Source organism: Stegodyphus dumicola, chromosome 12 (genome assembly GCF_044657685.1).
Source record: "Stegodyphus dumicola isolate Sdum_Otavi_A_Nest chromosome 12, ASM4465768v1".
Lineage (NCBI taxonomy): Eukaryota > Metazoa > Arthropoda > Arachnida > Araneae > Eresidae > Stegodyphus > Stegodyphus dumicola.
The window spans coordinates 116,635,247-116,659,382 of record NC_140779.1 but is presented as its reverse complement, the minus strand read 5'-3'; the positions used below and the strand labels follow the sequence as shown (position 1 = coordinate 116,659,382).

Genomic DNA, 24,136 nt, shown 5'->3' with positions numbered 1-24,136 from the left:
TTGCAACTTTTCAATGTGGGTGCTGATAATCATAAAATAACACTTTTTCTGTGCCCAGTGCACCTTAATAGTCATTCGATCTAAGAATTTTAACAAATCAGTCTCATATAGCACCGTCACCATTCATTAGAAAAATCACTAAATGGTTAACTCCAATAAATTCCAGAATGCGTTTTTCAAGTTATATGTTTATATCTCTCTAGGTTAACACAGAGGAAATTTATTGCAGGAGTGCAACTCCTTAATTTTCATATTTAATTAACATTAGAAAGAAAACAATAATGTAATTCCCATTAGTAATGGTTTAATGTGGGTAATAACATATACAATATTGCTGAATACAATATCACAATAAATCCTCTTTTGAATGTATATTTTCATTAATTTAAAAACACTTTATCAAAAATATACACAAATCTTATCTTTTCCTTTCCTTTTTTATTTAGAATCATAAGTGTGTATGAATAATACACATATTTCTAAGCCATACAGAGATTTCTGTTCTGTACAGTTTTACAAATGTTTTTATATCTCATGCACAAAGCTGTGTAGAATATGTACCAGCAAAACATTCTTGATGACTGCAATAATTTTTTATTATTTTGATTAAATGTATGGAGGGTAGGGAGTAAAGTTTTAAGCAAGTTACATTCATTGAATAAAAATTATATAAATTATGCAAAATATTTTAACTTTACGAATAATACGGCATAACCGCATATGAATTTCTGAGTAGCATAATTGCAACAAAAATTAGAAGATATATTGATTATGAGTAGCACATGCTTAATTATGAATGCTCCAAGATGAAATAAATTTACTAATAACTAAATAAATTTAAAATCTTAATAAAATATATTTTAAAAGTTAGAATATTGAAATATATATATATATAACCTTAACTTCTTTCTTTAAAGTGCTCCTTTCTTTCACTTTTGCCCATTCTTCAGCTTGTGCTTTTGTTTTACTTATATCTTCAAGCTTCTGCAAAGTTTTATAGCAAAAGTTAATTTAATATTTTTTTAATACATCACGAATACTTTAAGAAGCTGTTTACATTAAATTTTTACCCAAATAATTTCTTTGAATCCTTGATTGCAATTATTTAAAACATATGTTATACACATATGCCAACCTACAAATTACTGCAGTAGCTAAAAGAGAAACAGATGTTAAAAAATCTATATGCTTTCAAAATGTTAAGAGGATAATCACATAATTTGGTGCAAGACCTCTACATTGAAAGATCCAAATTCCTCCTCTAGCTAATTAAAATATTTAAAATATTTTCTTTCAAACTTAACAGTCATATGTTGTAAAACTCATTATTTTTTACAGACTATATTTAAAACAAATCTTCTTATTTTAAAATACAATATATAGTAAACACCTTTTTAAATTACATGATTTTAGCAAACTGTAATAAGAAGTTAAAAAAAATTAAAGAATGCAATATCCATAAGAAATATTAAAAAGAAGTATGAAAAATCAATACAATTATATAAAGTTTAAAAGATTAAAGTACTTAAAATTATGTTATTATTAAAAATAATATATTCATGAATATGACAGTCCCTAAATGGAGCTTCATATTTAATCCTTGTCCATCATGTTGAGATAGACAAGATTTTTGACACTTGTGTTTTAATGCAACCACCTTGGTACACTTTGATTTTTCACAGATGAAAAAGTAAAAGTTACTTACGAAGTGCAAACTGGGAGTTTTCATGACATTTTTTAAAAAGACTCCCAAACTAATATTTATTACTAATTGGCAAACTATCAACATACAAAGAGGAAACACACTTTAGTAATTTCAAATACAAACTTCAATTATTAGATAATTATTAAGTGATACATTAAAAATGAAACACATTTTTCTCCAAATCTTTCTATAATTTTTTTGTGCTATTCTTCCCAAGCACAGAGCAACCTGTTTTACACTTAAAAAAAATCGAAGAGTTGTAGGAAAAAAATCAGAGTTACAGAGATATGTTATCGCACAAGCTACAGTAACATCAGCTATCTACCAAATGAATCTCCTCGTTGTTTTCTTTAGAGATTTCCCATCAAAATTTTGTGTTCCTGAAGAAATTTTACCTCAGTTTCTTTTTCCTCAGTTCCAAATTTCACACACACATATTTTTAAATTAAGGCACAAAATATCACGATTTATTTATAAAAGCCATTGGAATATAACCAAAATAGGTACTTTTCCATTTCGCCGGCGCAAATCTCGCCAAGCAGACTTTACTGGCACAGTTAACAAATGTTAGTTCTTAAGAATTTTTTATTTTGAAGGCATAAATATTTTAATATCATTTAAAATTTTGTATAAAGCAAATAAATTTGTAAAAAGATATTAATTAGAGAATTTACTATGCTTTTATGGTTCAACATCCTGATTCGCCAATTCATATCACGTGACCCCAAGTGATCTCATCTCACATAAACTACGCTACAAAAATCTAATTCTCTCAGTAATTACCTACATTAATTTTAAGTTAAATCTTAATTTGGAATACAAGTTTAAATGAAAGAATTATTTTAATTTGTACGAATAGCTTACTCAGAAATTATGTAAAACTGCAGTGCTTTACTTCACTAGCGCATTCTCGTTAAAATTGATAAATTTAACCCTTGACATTGCCTTTTCTATATTTTTGCCTTCCTGTGCATCTTAAGATTACAAAATCTGGCAACCGTTAAGTGTAAAATTATAATTTTCATCACAATTATACTGCGTCATTACACAAAAGCAATTCTACAAAAGAATTGTATTCTCGTTTCAAGCACTGACGATATTAGCTAAAGGGGAATTTTAACAGACGTATCATTCAATGACAAGAACCAAGTTACTGAATGATAATCTTCATCATATAGAACACAAAAGATATACAAATGATAACATAAAAACTGGACTACAATAGTTCCCAATAACTTTCAATAATTCATACAGCTAAACATGAAAGAACTGCATCAGAAATTTCAGCAAGGTTTCCTGCAACAACTCCATATACTTTTATAAATAACAATATAATGAGTAATTTTTAAAAATAAGTAAATTTAAATATGCACCAAAATTTATAAATATCACAAAGTATTTAAAGTTCTTGCTAACAGAGATTTAAGAATGCATTTTATTTTTTTACAAGTAGATAAAATTAAAGTTACAAATAACAAATACCAGTAAATATTTTGCACAAAACTTCAAGTTATGAATTGAGCAATTGTTGGAATTCATAGTAAATAAGGACCATATGCATAGGATTTCCATCTCAATTTTATATAATTGTTCCAGATATTTTGTTTAAACTTTTAAATATTTTAAGAAAATGAAAAATTAATTACTAGCCTTTTTTTCCTCAGCTTTCTTCTTCAAGTCAAGAAGAGTCTTGTTCTGTTCATCTAGCTGAAACAGTACAAACATAACAAGACTAAGTACATAAATATAGCACCATTGATTATTACCAATAACAAATCATAATTTAAAATGAATAGCTTTTAAAGTCATCAAAATAACTTTTTAATCAAAAGGTAACCGCTTCCACTTAAACACACATATCTGACTTTAAGGGAAGCTAAAAAACAAGAAAGCATTCATTGATAATTTTATAAAATGTTATTTAATAACACAACTCATATCAAACAAGAGATTTAATTAAGATTTAATGAGACTTAACCGAGGTAGCTTTTTTGGAGGGGGCAAATATACATTCTTCAGTATGCATATGCTTATATAAAAGGAGCACAGTTCAAAGTAAATTTATCTTCCCCCCCCCCAAAAAAAAACATGCAGTTCACCTTCCTACACACTTTTATATAATATACCTAAATAATACTAATAACATTATATTGATATTTTTGGAAACTATTCATTAGGCATTTCATGAAAGATTTTGATCAATTTCCGAGTAAAATCACACAAATACTGTGAAATTGAAATTGACAGTTACTGTAAATTAAGTTAGCATAAATATAATGGCATGAAGGCTGTTATATCTCTTATTTATAAATATTCACCTAAAGTTTTAACTCATCACAAATATTTCCAGCAATAGCTCAAGTAGAAAAATTTTGTCAGTTAATTCAGTCAGTACAGCATAATCAAGTTATACTGCAATAAAAAAAATGGCATTTGCACTGAAATCATGAAAATATGCTTCATATTTAACTCAACCATATTTCTTAAATCAAATTTTATCCATTTACATATATTTCAAATATTTACTCAATTAAACATAGTACAAAGATCACCTGAATGAAACGCTTAATATTGTGCTAAAGGGAGGAAAACACTTAAAACTCTCACTCAGTTACATAAAAGAGAAGTTAATTCACTTTCAAACAGAAAAAGACTGCACATATAACAGACTATAGCAGATGTTCTAAAAATAAGATTATTTTCTGTATGCTACTTTTTTAAAGGAAACTTAATGCATAATACTGCATTTACTGATGTATGTTTCCCTCCATTTTTTTCACTAATTTTTCTCTGAAAATTAAGAGGAGAAAATAACATGGTCTGAAGGAAATGCTTAAAAGAAAAATTTAGCATACTAGAAAGCATAAATGAATAGATGCACTAATATTACAACATTTTATGCTTCTGTAGCATCTTCCTCCATGTATAATATTATCTTCCTTCTTGTGAAGTTAGTTTCTCTAGATTGGCAACACTTCAAAAGAAGCTAGTTACAACTATCAGCTTCCTTCTTTTAGCATCCAAAATATACTTTTTATCTGCCCATATGTTGTTACCATAAATTAGAAGTTTGAAAGTAATATACTGATAAAGCTAAGGGAGAACAATAAGGAAGAGAAATCAGAAGTACATAAGGTATTAAAAGTTGGTCAGTGCAAAAGCATTTCCTATCTTGTATTACATGGTAATCATGAGCCAAACAATCATGTCATTTTATGATCATCGGTTAAAATAGGCAAGGTGATTTACCAAGTAATTTACAGTGTTGCCTATTTTTTTATGTCAAAAAAGAAACAGGTGTTACAGTAAGAACTATTAACATATTGATTTTGGATGCAATGAACTTCATAAGAGGAAATTTTGATTTATAAGATGTTTAGATGATCCTGAAGAAAGACAGAAATGACTTTGAATAAAATTCTTACTTTTAGTCCATCAACACACCAAGAAATGCAATCCTGATATAACTGTAGTTCCATGCAACACATAGCACCTGTTACAGGAAGAAATATATGCACGCAATCAGCCCCAAATAAGTTATATAACGGCATCTTAATGAACTAGTGGATTTAAATTAAATATATAACAATGACAGAAAATGCTTTAAATTTTAAGATTTTATGTTTTATTAAAGATCATTTTATCCTTTTTCTGCCAAGTCTATGAACTAACATAGCATAATACACATACGAAGTGAAATAGAAGCATGGAAATTTTACCATAAAGAGTTATGTTACACAAAAAGAAATGGAAAATTCATGAAACACACCATTTATTTTTTAAATAACAATCATGACCAATAAAGATTCAATGTAAATATAATTAGAAATCACAGAAACTTTTAAAATTGTATTTTCAAGAATTATCAAGTAAGTGTTTTTCTATGCAAAGCAATATTAAATACATCTTTTGGTGTACATATACTGGAATCTAAAAACACAGGCAAGGTTATCTGCTGTTTTTAAATTTAAACAAAATTGCATTGTAAGTAATTAGAAGAATACTCAGGTGTCAATGAAGAAGAAATCCACTGCAAATGCAGTTTACAATAAGAAAGGCTTTGATCAACCTGCATCACAATACCATTTATGATCAATACCGATTGCCTTCATTGATGAGCAGTTTGCATAGTTGTGTTCAAACTGCTGATATTATTTGATTAGGATTGGACATCGCATATACACTGAATCTCATAGACTATTATAATTTTAATCATGAAGCTCAACATAACTGAGACATTTTACTTTCCTAACTTATACCATTTTTTATATTTCAACTCTGAAGTTAAATTTCCAATTGACACATCACTTTGCACTCATGCTACTAGGCTCCTCGCATCACTATTACTGTGAAACTATTTGACATGGACGTGATATTTCATTGTAATAGGAGTAGAAAGGTATGGATATAAATCTTATTCAGTGAAGGTATACTACTCTTATTGTAAAATTCTACCATTTAGTTTAGGCAACAGCTTTAAGTTACTTTCTGAACCCTTTACATACATATTTTTATTAGTTCATATTTTTATATGAGGACAATTCAGAATTAAACTCAATTTTCCTGTAAATAAAAAATCTGCATAGACTCAACGAATTTTGATTTGCGTCTGAAAGGTACAATCATCCTCTATTTTTCAACATAGTTACCATGAACACTCACACAACTGACATACAGTTTTACCAGCTTATCAACCTTTCTGTATAAAACTCAGCTGCCTGCAACTTCAACCAACTTGTCACACAGTGGTTTAGTATTCCTCATTGTCAGCAAAGTTCTGTGCCCCAAGCCACTTCTTCATTACAGGGAATAGATTATAATCAGAAGATGCCAAGTCTGGGATATTGAAACACGTCACATTTGGATTGGCATAAAAGATCTTGTGTTCACTTACTGCTAGCATAAGTGTTATCGTGCAGAAACTTGTATCAACAGGCCACTACGTTTGCTCTGGATGGCTCTTTTCAGTTTTCTCAAAGTGTTATCGTACACTTCAGAACTGATTGCCGTACCATGTTCCATGAATTTGACATGCAAGATTCCATTAGCTTCCCCAAATGGTAACCATAACCTTCCTCACTGACTAAGTTCGATGGGCTTTCCTCAGTTGAATCAAATGCATTTTATTTACCTGTATCAGATTCAAAAGTAAAAAACAATACCATTTTTAAAAACTGCATCTTTTGCTTTTAAACAGCTTAGTTTTGTTCATCAAAAACAGACAGATTAAATTTGAAAGATAAATATCTTACATTTTGCCGAATGGCAACAGACTTGAATGAAAGCGAAACCACACAAAATCGCATTTCGAGATTAATGGCCCTTTTGGCTAGTAAAAATAAAAAAATTTACAGTACATCTCAAATGAATTTTCACCATTCTGCCACAAATGCCACTTTTATCAAGTTCAAAAGAGGGTTCATGATCCATTCAAGAAGATGGAAGAAAAGGCATCCAAGAAAGTGCTTATCTTGCCATAAAAATGCCCAATTTCTTAAAATGCATAATACGTAAAAGATAATTTTTACATAATAAGTAAGAAAATATGCATAAATTTTCTTTTAAGTTTAAAAGGGAAATTCTCTACTTTTAATGAAAACTCCTAACCATGGATTATACAAAAAAAGTATTACCCAAAATCATGCTATTACATAAACAAAATTCTATTCTCATTGCATTAAAAATGTAAATTAATATAAGTTCACATTAAAAAATAAAAATCTTAAACTAAACCACTTTAACACTTAAGATTTTATAGTTTGTTAATTTTTTTTTTTTTTTAGCTTTTTCTCAAGCCTAAAGAATGGGAACAAAAAGAATACATATGTAAAATAGAACTGCGAATCACAATCCTGAAAAATGTTTTCAAACTAAACATTAGCTACATATTGCCTATATTACGTGAATATAACAGAATATTTTATTGAATTACCTGCAAATTTTAACTGTGAAATTATACGACATGATAATCATGTTCAAGAATGTACAGAAAATCTACTATCTTTTCTGCCAGTTTTAGTCAAAAACGTATTTTAAGATATAAATTATTATAAAATATATGAGCTGCTATTCAATATAAAAAAAAGTTGTCCAACCAAGATTTCACAAGAAAAGAAAAAAAGCATTGAAGATACATTAACTAAAGAAAAAAATTTCACCTCGATAAAATGCTTTAATGTGATCTGGTTTCAAATTCCGAGCTTCAGTAGCATCTTTCAACGATTTTTTGAAATTTCCTATAAAATAAGAATAATTTCAATTTAAGTCCTGTATTTCAGTGAAGGGGATGTAGGAGAATAATAATGTTATCAGAAAAGAGTAACCATAATATTTTAATAAAAATATCTTTAAAATTGATGCATTAACAATTTTTTGGGTACTATTCGGTTTCGAGGGCCGTAAAAAATCGCCAAACTATTGTCGATGCCAATGTTGCCAAAAATAATTGCGGCAACCCTAATAATTGCATCAAGAAAGGACGTATAATAGTAAATAACTATTTAAGATTGATGTTTTAATTTAGATGAAAGGTTAATTTCATATAATACTTTTTTATTATTATAATTTATATGAAAAAGGCTAAACATGACTGAATGTGAGCATAAGAGTAAATAACTATTTCAGATCATTATTATAATTTATAGTATAAAAATTGCTAAACATAACTGAATGGATGCCTGCATCGCTATTGCGCTACCGACTTATTGCTAAAACATAATTTCATCTCGTTGGTTGTTTAAACGTAATTTTCTATAATGAATGATGCCTTTTCTTGGAAAATATTCTCAGTAAAGTGCAGAATCACTCACTTATTTGTTTGCCGCTTTTTACAAGGGTAAAAACAATTGCATTTTTGTCAATTTTCTTTTACTTTTTAAGTGAAAATAGGTCGATGTGTACATAGATAAAGTCAAGGGTGTGCGCAGTGCCATTTTTGTGCAATTCTAGGATTTTTTTTAAGTGAAAATAGGTCGATGTGCATATGGATACCGAGTATGTGCAATTCTTAAAAATGCGTCAAGCAGTGGGTGATTCTGAACTTTACCCAAAATTCTATTGCCGACTTTGCGTCATGGGCAATTCCAAATTTTTAAATCCATAGGATATCAAAAAAGGATTTAAAATCAAAAAATGATTTAAAAATTAAACTAGTATTTCAATGGCATCTTAAGAAATATAGAACCATATAAATTTACGCAATCTGAAAGCAGCGCGTACGCTAGATTTGGTGCTTTTGCACGAACATTTTCGCTGCAATTTTTTTACGGCCCTCGAAACCGAATAGTACCATTTTTTTTTTATATTTCATTATAAAAACATCTAATACGCAACACCTCAATATATACATCAATCATAACTTCTCTACTATAATAAATGCTTGTTCAGTTTGTTAAGCAGCTTTGCCTTAATTTGGGAGGACTTCATCATGGAGAACTTTCTAAGAAAAACTTTCTTTTTATGTTATACACAGAAAATTCTGATGTGGACACCATGATTTTTTTATACGGTTCACAAAATAATACCCATTTTTCTGCTGAACTTCATTCAAACTTACTTCCTTGAATTATTCTGACTTAATTAACTGAATCTCAAGGCAAGCTGAAAATGACATCAAAAATCACAAATTTTGAAATTAAATATCCTGTTGTATTTTGTATTATGGGAATCAAGTTGTTAAAAGTCAATGAAATCTAGTATCTTTAGTTTGTTTTCTTCAACAACATCCTTAGATCCCATCGAAAACACAACTTCTTGTATTCCAAATTTTATATAACCCAATTTTGTAAAGAGCTGATCATGAAATTTGATGAAAATTCATTGACAATTAGTGAAATGTCTGTTTTACCGAATGAAAGTATATAAAATATGCACACAAACCAGGAAATTACAGAGAGTATACCTAAGCACAATTGCTATACATATTTTGGTAACCTTCCTTATGCAGTTTCTACCACCTTTCAGTTTTACCATCACTCATTGCATCAGGTTACACACTTCCATAGATCTTAACAGATCTGATGATGAATTTTTACTGATGTTGTATATCTTGTCAGGAAATCAATAAAATACTAAATTTTATACCACACTTACAGCTCAATATTTCTATCTTATAACATGTTAAACACACTGCTGACATAAATAAAAATAGAACCTGGCTGCACGGAATGCTAAGAAGTACATATATACACACTTTAAAAAGATATTGCCAAACAACCCTTACTAAATAAACATTTCATATAGAGGCAGCTTTAATGACATGTATGGATACTTTTAGAGTTATGTTTGTATGATAAAAGTGTTTTCCGTTAAAATAGGAAATGGACAGACTACTTAATATTACTTTTTCAGAAACACTTTTGGAATCAGTTTAACCAATAGACACATACTAAGCCATACCTATATGATAATGTGCATTTGCTCTATTGCAGTAAAGTTGAGCATTTAATTCTGGATCATCACATTTTGCCTCCAGACCTTTTGTATAAGAATCCACAGCCCAGTGATATTTATGCTGTTTTAAGTTCTGATTTCCATCTTCCTTATAAGATAGAGCAAGTTCTAAAAACATAATAAAACTATATTAATCACATAGACAGATGATCAAACACTATCAAAATAAACACAAATTAAAAGCTTATGGCTGTATTCAGGAGGGAGCCGAAAGAACTACAGCTCTCCCCCAATTGAAGTTTCAATTAATAAATAGAATTCAGTTACAAAAACATTGGTTTTAGATAAAAGTCACAGGCTTTGCCCCCCCCCCAATAAAAAAATAAAGAAATAATTTAAATCTTAGCTACAGCCATGACATGTAATAATATCAAATATTTTTTTACGCATTTGAACATAAAATTAGTGTGCATATAAATATTTAATTTAAACTTAAAAGCGAATAATTTTTTAATAAAAAATGCCTGCACTTTGTCCAGTATACTAGAGATAATGGCATACGTACGAAAATTTTCACATTTGAATGGTGGAATTGTCATGAATGATTGACAAGAGTGGAGGATTGGGAGAATGAAAGTATGACAAATACTGACACGGAATATGTAAAGACCTAAAAACAGCCAGAAGCATTCTGTCAAGAATCTGAAAACAGTTTAAAGACAATGGAAACCAATAGAGACAACCAGATCAAGGTAAAAAAATACACTACAAGAGATACTTAGGACTATTTTATTTGGCAATGACTGCTAAAAAAATACATAATTGATTAGCCCAAATTGCAAGAAAATTCACCGCAACTACAGGAACTTGATTATCCAGATAGATATACTAAGAGTGATAAATTGCATAAAAGAGACTGTAGTGAAGAATGCCCATGATTTATGCCCTAGTAACTTGGGCTGCAAAATGCATTCAGTAGCAGTGATACAGATATTATCGTGCAGCACTACTGACTAGAGCTTAGCTCTCTTTATCAATAACTCTCATTTTTGTTTGTAGAGTGATTCCAGCCATTTTACGATTTGAAGGGAGAAAAACATAAGCAATAGTCCTAAGAATCATGCCAGGACCAGGTACTGTTTTGAATGGTGCCACTGACATACACGGTTTGATAAATGCAGCTATGACTGTTGAAATATACAAAGATGAAGCACTTGATCCTTGTGAAGTCATTCAGTGGTGCAGTTCATAACTTCTTAAAGGATGATAATGCTTGTTCCCATCACACTGCATAAATGACTGATCTTTTTGAGAGCAAAGGAATCCAGTACATGAAATGGTTTACGTATTCTCTATATTTAAATCTGATAGAACCAGTATGAGATGCAAGAACATACCAATGTATACCATTGTAGCTCCAAAATTAACACTCTCCAGGAACTTCAAAGTGCTATTCATCATGAATACACTTTCTTACTGCAGAAACTCCTAGGCAATTTAATATGTGGCACAGAAAAATGTTGCAAAAGCATTTCAGTCAGAAGGACCACATACATTATTAATATTTTCTACTGATCTCTAACACGTAGTAATGCTAACTTTTCCCCACTCCACTTTATATCACATTTCTTACGTTCTATTTAAATTAATTTTATTAGGAATTTGAATTTTATTATGAATAACTGCCGATTTTGCAGTTAAATACCACAACAGCTACTATATAGAAACTATCACAGTAGTAAATTTTAGTTTGGTAGAAACATCACTTTTACAAAATAGCTGATTCAAATAAATTTTGCTCAAGTCCATTTTGTGTCATTTTAAAATTAAACAGAAGTAAAATTTAGTTAATGCAGTCAAAATGCAGTAAAGCTTCAATTTTTAAAAAATATTACAAGATTTAACTTCTAGATCTGATAATATAATATTAAACTAAACACAATAATTTGGCACAATTAAGGGAAAAAAGAAAGAAAATACCTTTAGGAGAATTCACTTCAGGATCATACTTTAACTGCTGCAAAGCTTCTACTAAGGGTGGGAGTTCTTGGCCTTCAACTGGTTTACGCATAAAGAAAGGATGCTTTTCCATTTCCTAATGGCCAAATGACAGCATATTTCATTGTGAATATTTCAAAAATAAATTTCCAAAGTAATTAAAGACAATCACATACACATAAAGACATACAGCACAGGAAAATATTGTGCTATTAGATTTAATCATTAGATCTGAAAAGAAACTGATAAAATTCATACGAATGAAAGAAAATTCTAAATTTTTTTAATCTGTAGGATAATCACTTCAATTTTCAAAATCATTAAAAAAGTTTGATTTTACGAGCTAAATAAAATAAATAAATTCAACAGAAAATATTAATCTGATATTAACAATATTGAATATTATTTTATTTATCTTAACATTTCTCAATCTTATTTAAATTTACAGCACTAAATTTACGGCAGCATGAATTATTTTAAAAGCAATTTTTGTGAATTTCAGGGAATTTTCCAACATCTTGCAAATGGCAAATAAATCCAAGAATTTTGGAGTTTTCATATTACCTTTTTGGTACTTTGGGATTATCCCGTTCACCATTTTTCTAGTTTGGGATTATCCCATCAACTGTCTTCGCGAAACCTGATATTATTGCCAAAAGGTTAGCTTCTGCAGCAATAACTGTGTAATCCTTGACTACCCAAGTTAGTTTTTCTTTAGTATGTTGAAATATTCTGCTTTTTCTTACTCCGCTGCAAAACGATTCAAATTTGGGATTTGCCTAGAACCGAAGAGAGTGCAGTGGCATATTTTCAAGATTATGGAATCATTTCTTCTAAGAAAATGTGCATTAATGACCACAATATGGCATTGCATATCAAAACTGATAAGCAATGGCAGTGCAATGTAAAGGGGCATGATAAACGAGTAGCTATTCGAAAAGGCACGTGGCTGGAGGGCCCAAAACTCCCGTTTCCAACTGCCCTCCGGTTTGTTTACTACTGGTCGCAAGAATTAACATCAATTGAACGGCGTGAAAAACAACTAGATTTAACAGAAAAGACAATTGTTGATTGGAACAATTATATGAGGGCAATGTGTACTCATAGCCTTTTACAACGTGAATTGAAACAAATAGGAGGTTCAAACAAAATTGTAGAGATAGATTACAGCCTTTTTACAAAATGCAAAAACCAAGTCAGTCAGTCATATTCTTCCAGAACAATGGATCTTTGGAGAACTCTGTAGAGAGAGCAACGAGTGTTTCGTCGTGTAGGTTCCCAATCAAAATGCACTAACTCTAATGGCTGAAATTAGGAACTACATTGCAGAAGGAACTACAATTTTCTCAGCCTCGTGAAAAAGTTGAAAAACTGATGAAGTGGAAGCAGAAGGATTCCAACATTTTAAAGAGAATCACCAATATAATTTTGTGGATCCTGAAACTGATACACATACACAAAATATAGAATAATATGGAGTTTGACAAAATGAAGAAACAAGAAATACTGCGGACTACCCAGAAACACTTGAATTTATACATTACAAAGTCCGTAATCCGGACTCATCGGGACTTCGGCGATTCTGGATTATAGATCATCAATTTAAATCTGGTAAGATGGCATGCAGAAATTATACAATTAAAAATATGAAACCGGAATTTATGAAATAAAGAGCAATTATGATCTAAAGGGTATCAAAATTTACAAAAAAAAAAGGCTTAATATTTATTTGTTTACTTTATTAAACATTTCTTTCAATGTAAGTTGTTTAAGTTGCTTCGTTTCATGTGATAATACTTTCTCTTTAATTCTATTAAACAGACATAATTTCTTGTTTAGTTACAAAGTTCCGCTGTTCAAGTCCTATAATTGCTGTGTCGAGAATACCGACTAATTTGTCAATCGAAATTTTTTCATTTTCAATAACCTCTGTCATTTTCTTCACTATCGGAAGCGAATCATAATGATGAGGAACTTGTTTTAAATCATATCAAAGACGGAGTACATCGAGATGAAATTCTACATTTAGTATGGAATTATAAGCCAAATAAAATAAAAACATCTGCTTTGAAGATAAAGATAGTGCTGACAGATCAACTTCCAATTCATTGCGCCCCGCAGCGTTCCCCCGCCGAGCAGCGTGAAATTGATAAACAGATTTCGGATTTTGAAACATACTTTCGCTTTAGATCTCCTTTACATATTAGCAAATATATCTCAGAAATTCTATTTGATATAATCAAAAGTTCAAGCTTACTTTTATAAAATTGCTCTACCAGTGAACAAAAAATAATAAGCCGGATCCAATTCGAAGACTAAGGAACAACGCAATCTGCAACATTAACTGAATTAGATAATTTTAGCTTAGCTTATACCATCCGTTATACATTAAACGCGTATGCGTAAACGTTTTATGCGCACGCGCATATTCGCAGCCGTAAAGGTCTTACGCGCACACGTAAACGCCTATGCGCATGCGTCAACGCGACACATGCGCAGAAATTTTGTAGCTTTGAGGTCCGGATTATGGGTGTCCGAATTAACGACTTCTGACTGTATATGTTTTTCGCATTGTGATAAAACAACAGTACCTAGAGCCATCAAATTATGAGTAGCGTAATTTTCCACGGAATAAGGGCATCTGGAAGCCCTAATTTGGAGTTTTAAATGTGTTTTATTATCGATATCATATTTTATAACCCTTTAATGAATTTTTGATTAACAAACTGAATAATTTCAAAGTGAGCAATGGAAACATTGTACGGGGGGGAAGAAAAATTTTATCTCCCGCACGCAAGCCTGTGTATCGGAAATTCTAAAGATATGCTCATTTTAAAATTATTTTGCGATATTCCTGTTGAATTGAATTTTACGGTTTAAGTGCAAAGAACATGATATTTAATAAATAAAGATAACACACAAAACGTTGAGTGTATGGGTGTAATATAAAATTTGAAAACTTTCAGATCTTTTTTTTTTTTTACTTTTGGTTTTCTTTGGGAGGAAGGGGGGCTTGCTCTTTTTCTGTTAAAGGATAAAATGGATGGCTTCTATTTATTTACTTTTTAATGCCAATTTTAGACTAATTACAGCAAATGTATACAGTACACTCCCGATTATTCACGGAATTCGGTGGCATGGCCGCCACGAATAACAAAAATCGCGGATAATCTGAAAAAAGCTAAAAACGAGTATGCAAAAGAGAAAACAGTCATTCCAACTTTGAAAAATCGTTTTATGTATAATAAAACGTAAAATAAACAGCAGGAAATGTTTAACTAACACTTAATATTTTAGTATATCACTCAAAACTAACTTAAAATGCATTTTGTTAATGAAAACAGAAAAGTGCTTTGTATACTTACAAGAGGCGTCAAGGATACACAGAAAAATTGATACATACTGTTTTAATACTGTAGTGTATTATGTAATTACAAAAGCATAACTGTAAAACTACACCTTTTTGAAGAAACAGTCATTTGTGTTTTCTTCTTGCTTTGGAAGCATTTTGTCTTGATCCGAGATTGCATTTTTCGTAGCATAAGTTTATCGGCCAACTCCGTGTCGTCTTGTTCTTCCAAATAGCTCAGCAGTCCGTCAGCAAAGCCGCTTCGTGCGTCTTCCACATCTGCATACTGGGCTCTTTTTCGCCTTCACTTCGCTGTCCTTCATTCTCGGTCTCTCCCCTTGCTTTCTTCACAATTTCGTCATCTGTCAAGCGTTCGAAGCCAGGTTCGTAGACGTTACACTCCAACCACTCATTAATGTTTTCAGCATCGACGTTCTCACCAGCCAGAACTGTTTTCACCATATCGCCAAGAGTTGCCGTGGGCGTGTCTATATCTTCATTCTCTTCTTCACAACTCAAAGGGGTTAGGTTGCTGTTGGCTTCAACATTAGGCATGAGTTTTCTCCATGATTTTATGAGGGTGGACAGTTTCACCGAGTCCCATGCAGATGCAATATCGTAGATGCTGTCCAAGATTGTGTAGTGTTTCCAAAACTCTTTCAGATCATAACCTTCTTCAATTCTGGTCATTAGTAGCTTGGTTCGGTATGTTCTCTTCATTGTTGCAATGACTCCTTGGTCCATGGGTTGGATTAGCGCAGTAACGTTTGGGGGGAGAAACTTTGCAAAAATTTGTCCATCAGAAGACTTTAGCATGCTTGCTGCTGGGTGAGAAGGTGCGTTGTCGATCAATAGCACAGCTTTTTCAGGCAGGTTTTCGATTTAAGATGTTTACGCACTTGAAGAACAAAGATTTTTTCGAACCATTCTTGAAAAATGTTTCGGTTCATCCATCCCTTTTTTTTTTTTTTTTTTTTTTTTTTTGGTTAAAGCAATCGGCGGGCAAATTTTCTATCCTTGTGCCTTTGAAAAATCTCGTTTTTTTTTTTACTTTCCAATAACAAAAAGTCTAAGTTTATGTCCACCAGTAGCATTACAGCAAGACATGATAGTGATCCTTTCCTTGCTGCTTTTATGACCTGCCACTTTACTTTCACTTTCAAATGCTAAAGTGCGAGTGGTTTCCACAAAAGTCCCGATTTGTCAGCATTGTAAATTTGTTCAAAAGATAGCTCTGCTTTTAAAACAAATTCTTCAAATTCATGGTGGAAATCGGTGGCTGCTTTTGGTCACCATTAAGTTTCTCCCCATGAAGTCCAATTTCTTGAATTCAATGTCGCTGCTTAAAACGAGTAAATCAACCAGAAGACCCATCAAAATTTCCTTTCAGGCCTAACAACTCAAAAAAGATTTTTGCCTTCGCCGCAATGATAGGACCACTTACAGGAGTATCATCTTTTCGAACTTGAGCTAACCACTCTGTCAATACTGTGTCTGTCTCATCAAAGGTAGAACCCTTCATAGTTTTTCGCGTTTTCATTGCAGAAGCACTGTCCGACATTGATGCAAAGTTCATTATTTTGTCTTTTTGCTTTAGAATGTCACGCACTGTTGTTTCCACGATTCCGTAATCCAATTCCATCTGCTGCCTTGTAGCGCCATTTGCTACTTTGGAAATTAATTCTAGTTTTTGCGCAATCGTCAATACAACCTTCTTTTGTTTTTCTGACATTTTAAATCGGTAACAAAAAACACAATAAAAGATAAGAAATTAACTCCGACCAGTTCGCAAACATTATCAGACTTAAACTAGCAATGGCGAGTGGGAGGAAGTGGACGTGTCAGTAAGATTAAGACAAGAGAGGGCGGTAGAGCGGGCACTACAAGGGTGAGTAAAAAAACACTTACTCATCATAAGAGAAGGTTCCGAGAAGGCCTGGGATATTTTTGCCATAAATAAGCATGATGTTAGCAAATTTAACGTTTAGCTCAGTTTTGTGAACATTTTTATTTTCTTTGCTTTATGCTTGTAAAAAAAGAAGAAAAAAAAAAAAAAAACCTTTGTGCGGCAGGTGCGGATAATCGGGAGTCTACTGTATTTGCATTGCATTCTTTTTTTGGCAACTCTTCTAACACAGAAAGTTTTTGGAAAGTGTTTCTTCCTCTTATGCTAATTTTTACCCCAATTTGCATGATTTACAGTGAGTACCACTTAATAAAATCACTGCTTTAAAAAATCTACCAATTATTAAAATTAAAACCCAAGGAACAAATTTGAATGAATACAATATCATTATAAAATAACAACTTAATAATACTTAATAATATCAAAACCTCCGCTTATAAAAATTAAATTCCTTTTAAAATTGTAAAGTCAAAATCTGAAGTCTATGTTTCAAGTTTAGTAATTTTGTTCAAAGCTGTTTCACTTTCGCATGTGGAGCTGCAAATACTAAAATTTTACCTGGACCAATCATGGGTGGAGGTGAATTATAAGAGGTTTGTCAGAATTGGCTTAGAAAAGTTTGAGAAAATGGGAAATATATACAAAAAAAAAAAAAAGGAAGGTGAGAATGAAGAATCTGTGTAAAAAGTTGTCTTTTTCTGCTCACACAGTTCATTCATTTTACCCATTCACATCATGCTTTTGTTGTTTGGTCATGCTTCAAAATGTCCAAGCATAAGGATTTAAGCTTAAAAGGTAACTGTTAAAGCAATATGATACTTTACGAAAATGCAACCAACGTGTAGCTTCTGTACAACTTGGAATTTCAGAATCTGCATTATGCATGTTGTTGAAAGAAAGAGAAACAATTTCAGATGAACTGTTAGCAAATGCAAATGTCTCATGTCTTCATGTCCCATGAAGTGGGACGTCTTCCCATGTAGAAACTGTCCTCTTGGAGTGGTTTTTAAATGCAGGAACAAGAACACCACAATGTCGTAAGAAAACCAGTATCAAAAGGCAACAGAAATTGCCACAATGCTGGGAGAGTACTTTGTCACTACCACTGGATGGCTCACAAGATGGAAAGAAAAACAATATCGTTTTCAGAAAATTACATGCACAGAAACAAGATGTAGACTCTAATGAAGCTGATAATCGAATAGAATACAAACTGCATTAAATTATTTTCACTGATGAGACTGGTCTTTATTATTATTTTAAACACTTTAATGTTGAGTTTATTGAGATTATATATTTTTTTGTTGGCTGCTTCTCTGACTTTTTAAGTAAATATAGTTTGATGTGTACATGGACAAAGTCAAGGGAGTGTGCAAAGCCTGGTTTGAGCAATTCTCTGATAATTTTTTAAGTGAAAATAGGTCAATGTATACATAGATAAAGTCAAGGGAGTGTGGAATGCCATTTTTGTGCAACTCTGGGAAATTTTTTTTTAAAGTGAAAATAGGTCGATGTGTACATGGATATCGAGTTTGTGCAATTCTTTGTCTTGTTATTTTGGCTTTGCGCAGCGGTGATTTTTCATCTAAAAATCGGCGTTATATTCAATAGTTATATTTGCTACTTGGAATCCTGTTAACCCGGGAGGTCGCATGCTGTATTATGTAACACGAGAATGCGCATGGGGTGTCAACACACCCCAAGCAATTAAATGACGTACAAATGAAACATATTATTACAATTCAATAAAAGAATACATTCTATATTAATTGCAACATTTATTATATAAAATAGCTTAAAATAACGCTAATTTTAAAATTAATAGCAAATAGATAATTTTTTTCAGATTTTTAGGAATCATTGATTTCTATGAGAAATGTTTGTTTTTTATTTGTGAATGTAATTATAATCCAAATTATGCAGAATTATTACATGAACAATGAGTTATATAATTAATATTAAAATCAATTAGGCCCAAGAAGCATTAGATATTTTGCAATGTATACATGAAACATCTATTTCACAGTGCTCACATAAGTTACATACATGTTTTTTACACTTCACACATATAGTTTTTGATTTTCTGTCTTTTTCTCTTGTGCACATGTAACATCTCCTGTATTATATATTTTTTTCTTTTTTTTTTTTGTGGTTCATCAAATCATTTTCTGTAAGAAATTGGCCAATTCCTAACTGGTATACCAATTGTCTGTGGTAAAGTTTCTTCCAGATTTGTATAATGGATAGGATGGGCTTTGCTATTTCACTAGAACTGCTGACTTTCTTGTACGGCCTATCTGGCTGCTGACATGCATAAATTTCCATGTTGAAAGCATAGAAGGTTCTAGAATCAACCATAACAAATATCTTTATACCATATCTTGCAGGATTCTTAGGTATATACTGCTGAAAGGAGCATCGTCCTCGAAAAGGTTCTAGCTTTTCATTCAAAGTCACGTATTCCCCTACATGATATAATTTCTGTCAATTCTTGACAGAATTTTCAAATAAATCTCTTATTGGAACTAATTTTTATCCTTTATTATAAAATAGTCAGTTTGATCCCAAGGAATGTCTTCTGAAGAGTCGCACTCTTCTTCTGATTCAGACTCATTGATCACTAAATATATCTTCATTATCTGAATCTTCTAATTCTTTTTCTATAGAATCTTCATCTGACGAAACCCTCTAATAATTTTTGAAGTCTTTTCGTTTCTTGATCATATGTCAAATGAGGAAAATACCGAACAGAGTGACTTGCACATGTCATGGCTCACATTGAAAAATAGAAACACGGAAGCGCGCGTGAGGTGTCAGCATACCCCAAACTATTATTTAAACAACAATAAATGCTCAGAATTTGCCGTTTCCTCTTGAGATGTATAGAACATAACCTTGAAGGCAGCTACTGATGGACTTGGGCCTTTCGGATTATAGGAGTGATTGGCAGCGAATTGTTTTAGCGTCTTCCCGGTTTAAATTATATCCGTTGTATTCCTAATGATTTACTCGATAATGTAAAAGCAAATGCATGAAAAATTTACGTAAATTCAATGAAAATTTCTTCGAAAAATTATTTTGTCACGGCACATAAATTTAATACATACTACATAAATTTCCTACACACAAATTATCCACAAAACATAACTACGATATAAGATACGGCAGGCTAGTTCTGACAAACTTTGATTAAAACTGAATAATTCTGCTAATCATAAACATTAAAGTTTGGTTTGGTTTATTTAATTATGCAAAGCACACTAGGGCTATCTGCCTAAGGGGAGGTATGCCTTTCTAAGGGAAACTGGCTCGTATACACGTTACACATGGGGAAAACCATGAAAACGCCCATGCAGCCAGCCCGGTCACGGGATCAAGGATCAAGGAAGTTAATTTACGGAGTGCGCTAGGCTAGGCCTTTAACTCCACATCATCAGAGATAGAATAATTACATCAAAAGAGGGGTTCATCTAATAAGGGAAAATTTTGAAGCCTAATTATAAAAATAAAAGCTTTTCAAATAATGCCTTCCGCATGAGAAAAAAGGAAAACTCTTAGAAAGTCTTTAAATTAAATTTTGTGTTTAAAAAGGGCCAGGAATAAATTTTGAGAGAGGAGTCAACATTCAAAAAGTTTTGAAAAGAATAAAAAGGTGCAATACATTTCCTTGATTCTTGATATCAACAGCAAAATAAAATCCTTAGGACAAGCAATCCGGAGAGTTGGGCAAAAAGGGCTGGGGGTGAAACCCGTTGGGCGGGTTCTAGTAGCAGTTCAGTGTTATACACTGAAGGAGGAGAAGAAAATTATTGGTCGCTATTTAGTGCGACGTTAAAAGGTCCCCTTAGGGGGTCGAAAGCAACCCGTTTAGCGGGTGGAAAAGAAGCTTTTAAGAAGCTATTGAGAAATTAAGTGCAGTCGCGTGCGGCTGCGGAGATAAGTTGTCCCTTGTTAAAGAAACGTTAGAAGACTCTTCTTAAAGAGTTAAAGAACAGGATTCCTCCGGTCAATGCCCTTATGCATTGTTAACGCGGGGGCGGTTGGGGTTTAGGAACGAGAGGTAAGCATCCACTTGGGCGTCTGTATTCCAATACCGACGCCGTTTAAAAGGTAGTTGAGCATAATCAGGTTGTAAGATTGCTCTGGGTCGTTTTTTAGAAGAGGCAACCGCAGGATAATATACCGGCAGGGTATGTAATACTGGATTTCCAACAAGATGGATGTTTTTGAAAAATCTTTCCGAAAGTCATAATTTTGAGGTCGTTATGAATGTCATCGTTCCTTATGAATGAAAATTAGATTATCTAAACGAGGGATGTTTCTTCGGATGAATAAAGTGGCAGCACATTTAGCGACATTAATTTTGATTTTATACAGTCCGAGCCAGAGTTCTAAGGCTGAAAGGTAACTCTGTAATGTAGAGATTACCGTGGTGATGTTGGTATGTTGAGTTAGGATGGCCGTATCGTCTGCATATAAAGCTAAATCGATACTAGGTGCCTTAGGCACATCGTTGATATAGATATTGAAGAGCAGAGGTGAGACAAGACTGCCCTGAGGACATCCAGCATGGATCGGGCGGGGAGAGGAGAGTTCATGGTTAACTCGTACGCAGAAGCTTCGTCCGGCTAAGTAAGAGCTAATAATTTTAATGATGTGAGCCGGAAACCCAAGTCGCATGAGCTTGTAAATAAGTCCATCATGCCAAACCCTGTCAAAGGCTTTAGCTATGTCAAGATAGACAATTCCAGTATTCTCTCGCTTACGAAAGCCTTCATGAATGAATTCCACTACACGTAGTAACTGGTGTACCATGGAGTGTTTAGGTCGGAAGCCGAATTGTTCCGGAATGATTAAGTTTTGATCTCGACAGAATTCATTCAGGCGATTAAGTAAGACATATTCATATACTTTTGAGAGTGAGGAAAGCAGACTAATTGGTCTGTAGTTGACGGGTAAGTTTAGATTTTGCCCCGGTTTTGGAATGGGGACGACCGTTGCAATTTTCCAGCGGTCGGGGAAGTAGCTTCTCCTTAGCATAAAATTAATAAGGACCGTAATCCAAACAATAAACATTACAGGGAAATTTTTAATCATGCGATTAGAGATAGAATCCATGCCTGGAGCCTTGTTGGGTTTCAGTCTATTGATGTATTCCATCACCTCTTTAGGATCAGTGGGCCTAAGTTCAGGCGTGAAAGGTTGTGTTAAAAACTCTTCAACACGTGAGTGTATGCACCCTTGAGTAACCGGGCGGTTACAGTAGGCGTCGTTATTAGGAGTAAATTGAGTAGCAAGGCTGTCGGCTAAGACTTCTGCCTTTTCAGTGTCTGTGTAAGCCATCCGTGCATCATCGGCCGTTTGGAGCAGCGGAATGTGTCTGGATTGTTTGCGTATTCGAGCGGCAGCCCACCAAATCGAATTGTCTTCAGTCGTTAGGGGCTCAATGTAGTGTTTCCACTCCGTCTGTTTGAAGAGACGGGTTTCAGTCCTTATCTCGTTCTGTATTTTGCGAAACTGGGCGCGGATACTGGGATCACGCGACCTTTCGTTCGCGGGATTCGAACTCGGACTGAACTACCAGTGTTCAGCGACTTTACCGCTCGGCCGCTGATGGGCTCATAAACATTAAAAACTATACATGAAGAATAATAGTAACGAAAGACAACTACAATATTGTAAGCAAATCATTAATGATCGTTAAAACAATGAACAAAATTAACAATGACATAGGTTCTAGTATAGAATTGGGTGCCCCTTCGATTGGCGACATTTTTTTAAAAATTTTGGCGATGAAACCTCATTTCTGATTACCACGATAGTTTTAACTTTGTTTTAGCTTCCCGATTTTATTTAAATGAAAATAGATTGATGTGTACATGGACATATTTAAAACAGTGCGCAACGCCTAGGTTGTACAATTCTAGGATGTTTTTTTAAGTAAAAACAGATCGATATGTACATGGACACAGATCTTGTGCAATTCTTATTTTGATTTTGTGTAGCGGCCATCTTGAAATTGTGCCTTCCTGGCGCCGATCTCCGCGTCAAAAAAGAATCGCCAATAAACAAGGGGCACACAATTGTAAACTTTTACTGACATATTTTTTTAAAACAAATAACATACTTCTTCCCATCGATCTTCAGCCCATCCATCCTTATATTTTTTGGGTTTTAATTGCAAAATATAATCTTCTATTTCTCTACAAAATTTCTTCGTAAGTTTAATGCGATCTTGGTAATCCATTGACTCCATTGACTCCATTGACAAAAAATAATTAAAAAATGCCCACAACAGTAAACTAATAAGGCAATGTCTTTTACGGCAAACCGATGATATAAAACCTCGTTCTTACACTAGCGTCTCAAAACAGGGATGGCTGTGAACGGCTCCCTATGAGAAAATCTTTTGACCGAATTGCGCATGCGCCGTTTCTTTTTATCGCCAACAAATGATGGTAAACTTATTGTAATTTCTCGCCAGCGTTTCGCGTTTCATTTGAATTAGCGTAGGTGTTGTCAGTGAGATTAATAACAACGATAATAAAAAAAAGTCATTTCAAATGTTTACGCAAGGAAATATTTTTAGCTTTTTTTTTCACACTATATATGCTATCACCGATAGAATTCAAGAACTTTTAGTAATTAGGTCAAAATTAATTTTAACGTGTAAATTTCAAACTCACAAATTTGAGTACAGATTTTCATCAGATGTCTGAAGGCAGTTACTATATTTCAGTACAGCAAATCCTGGAATATAAAAGAGAAAAAAATTAATTGAAGTCTA

At 32.6% G+C, this 24,136-nt stretch overlaps 1 protein-coding gene across 1 annotated transcript in view; it reads right to left on the bottom strand.

Moving 5' to 3' along the window:
• The window catches only part of Dpit47 (DNA polymerase interacting tpr containing protein of 47kD), a 30,939-nt gene extending 7,181 nt beyond the window's left edge, over nucleotides 1-23,758 (bottom strand). Inside the window, exons 1-7 of the mRNA XM_085806861.1 lie at nucleotides 23,477-23,758; nucleotides 12,077-12,191; nucleotides 10,103-10,264; nucleotides 7,864-7,941; nucleotides 5,131-5,198; nucleotides 3,356-3,412; nucleotides 898-984 (exon numbers count right to left, since the gene is read on the bottom strand). Of these exons, the coding sequence (XP_085662987.1) occupies nucleotides 898-984; nucleotides 3,356-3,412; nucleotides 5,131-5,198; nucleotides 7,864-7,941; nucleotides 10,103-10,264; nucleotides 12,077-12,191; nucleotides 23,477-23,614 (705 nt within the window). The 5' untranslated portion in view covers nucleotides 23,615-23,758. The remainder of the gene's footprint in view (nucleotides 1-897; nucleotides 985-3,355; nucleotides 3,413-5,130; nucleotides 5,199-7,863; nucleotides 7,942-10,102; nucleotides 10,265-12,076; nucleotides 12,192-23,476) is intronic.
• Between the last annotated feature and the right edge of the window lie 378 nt (nucleotides 23,759-24,136).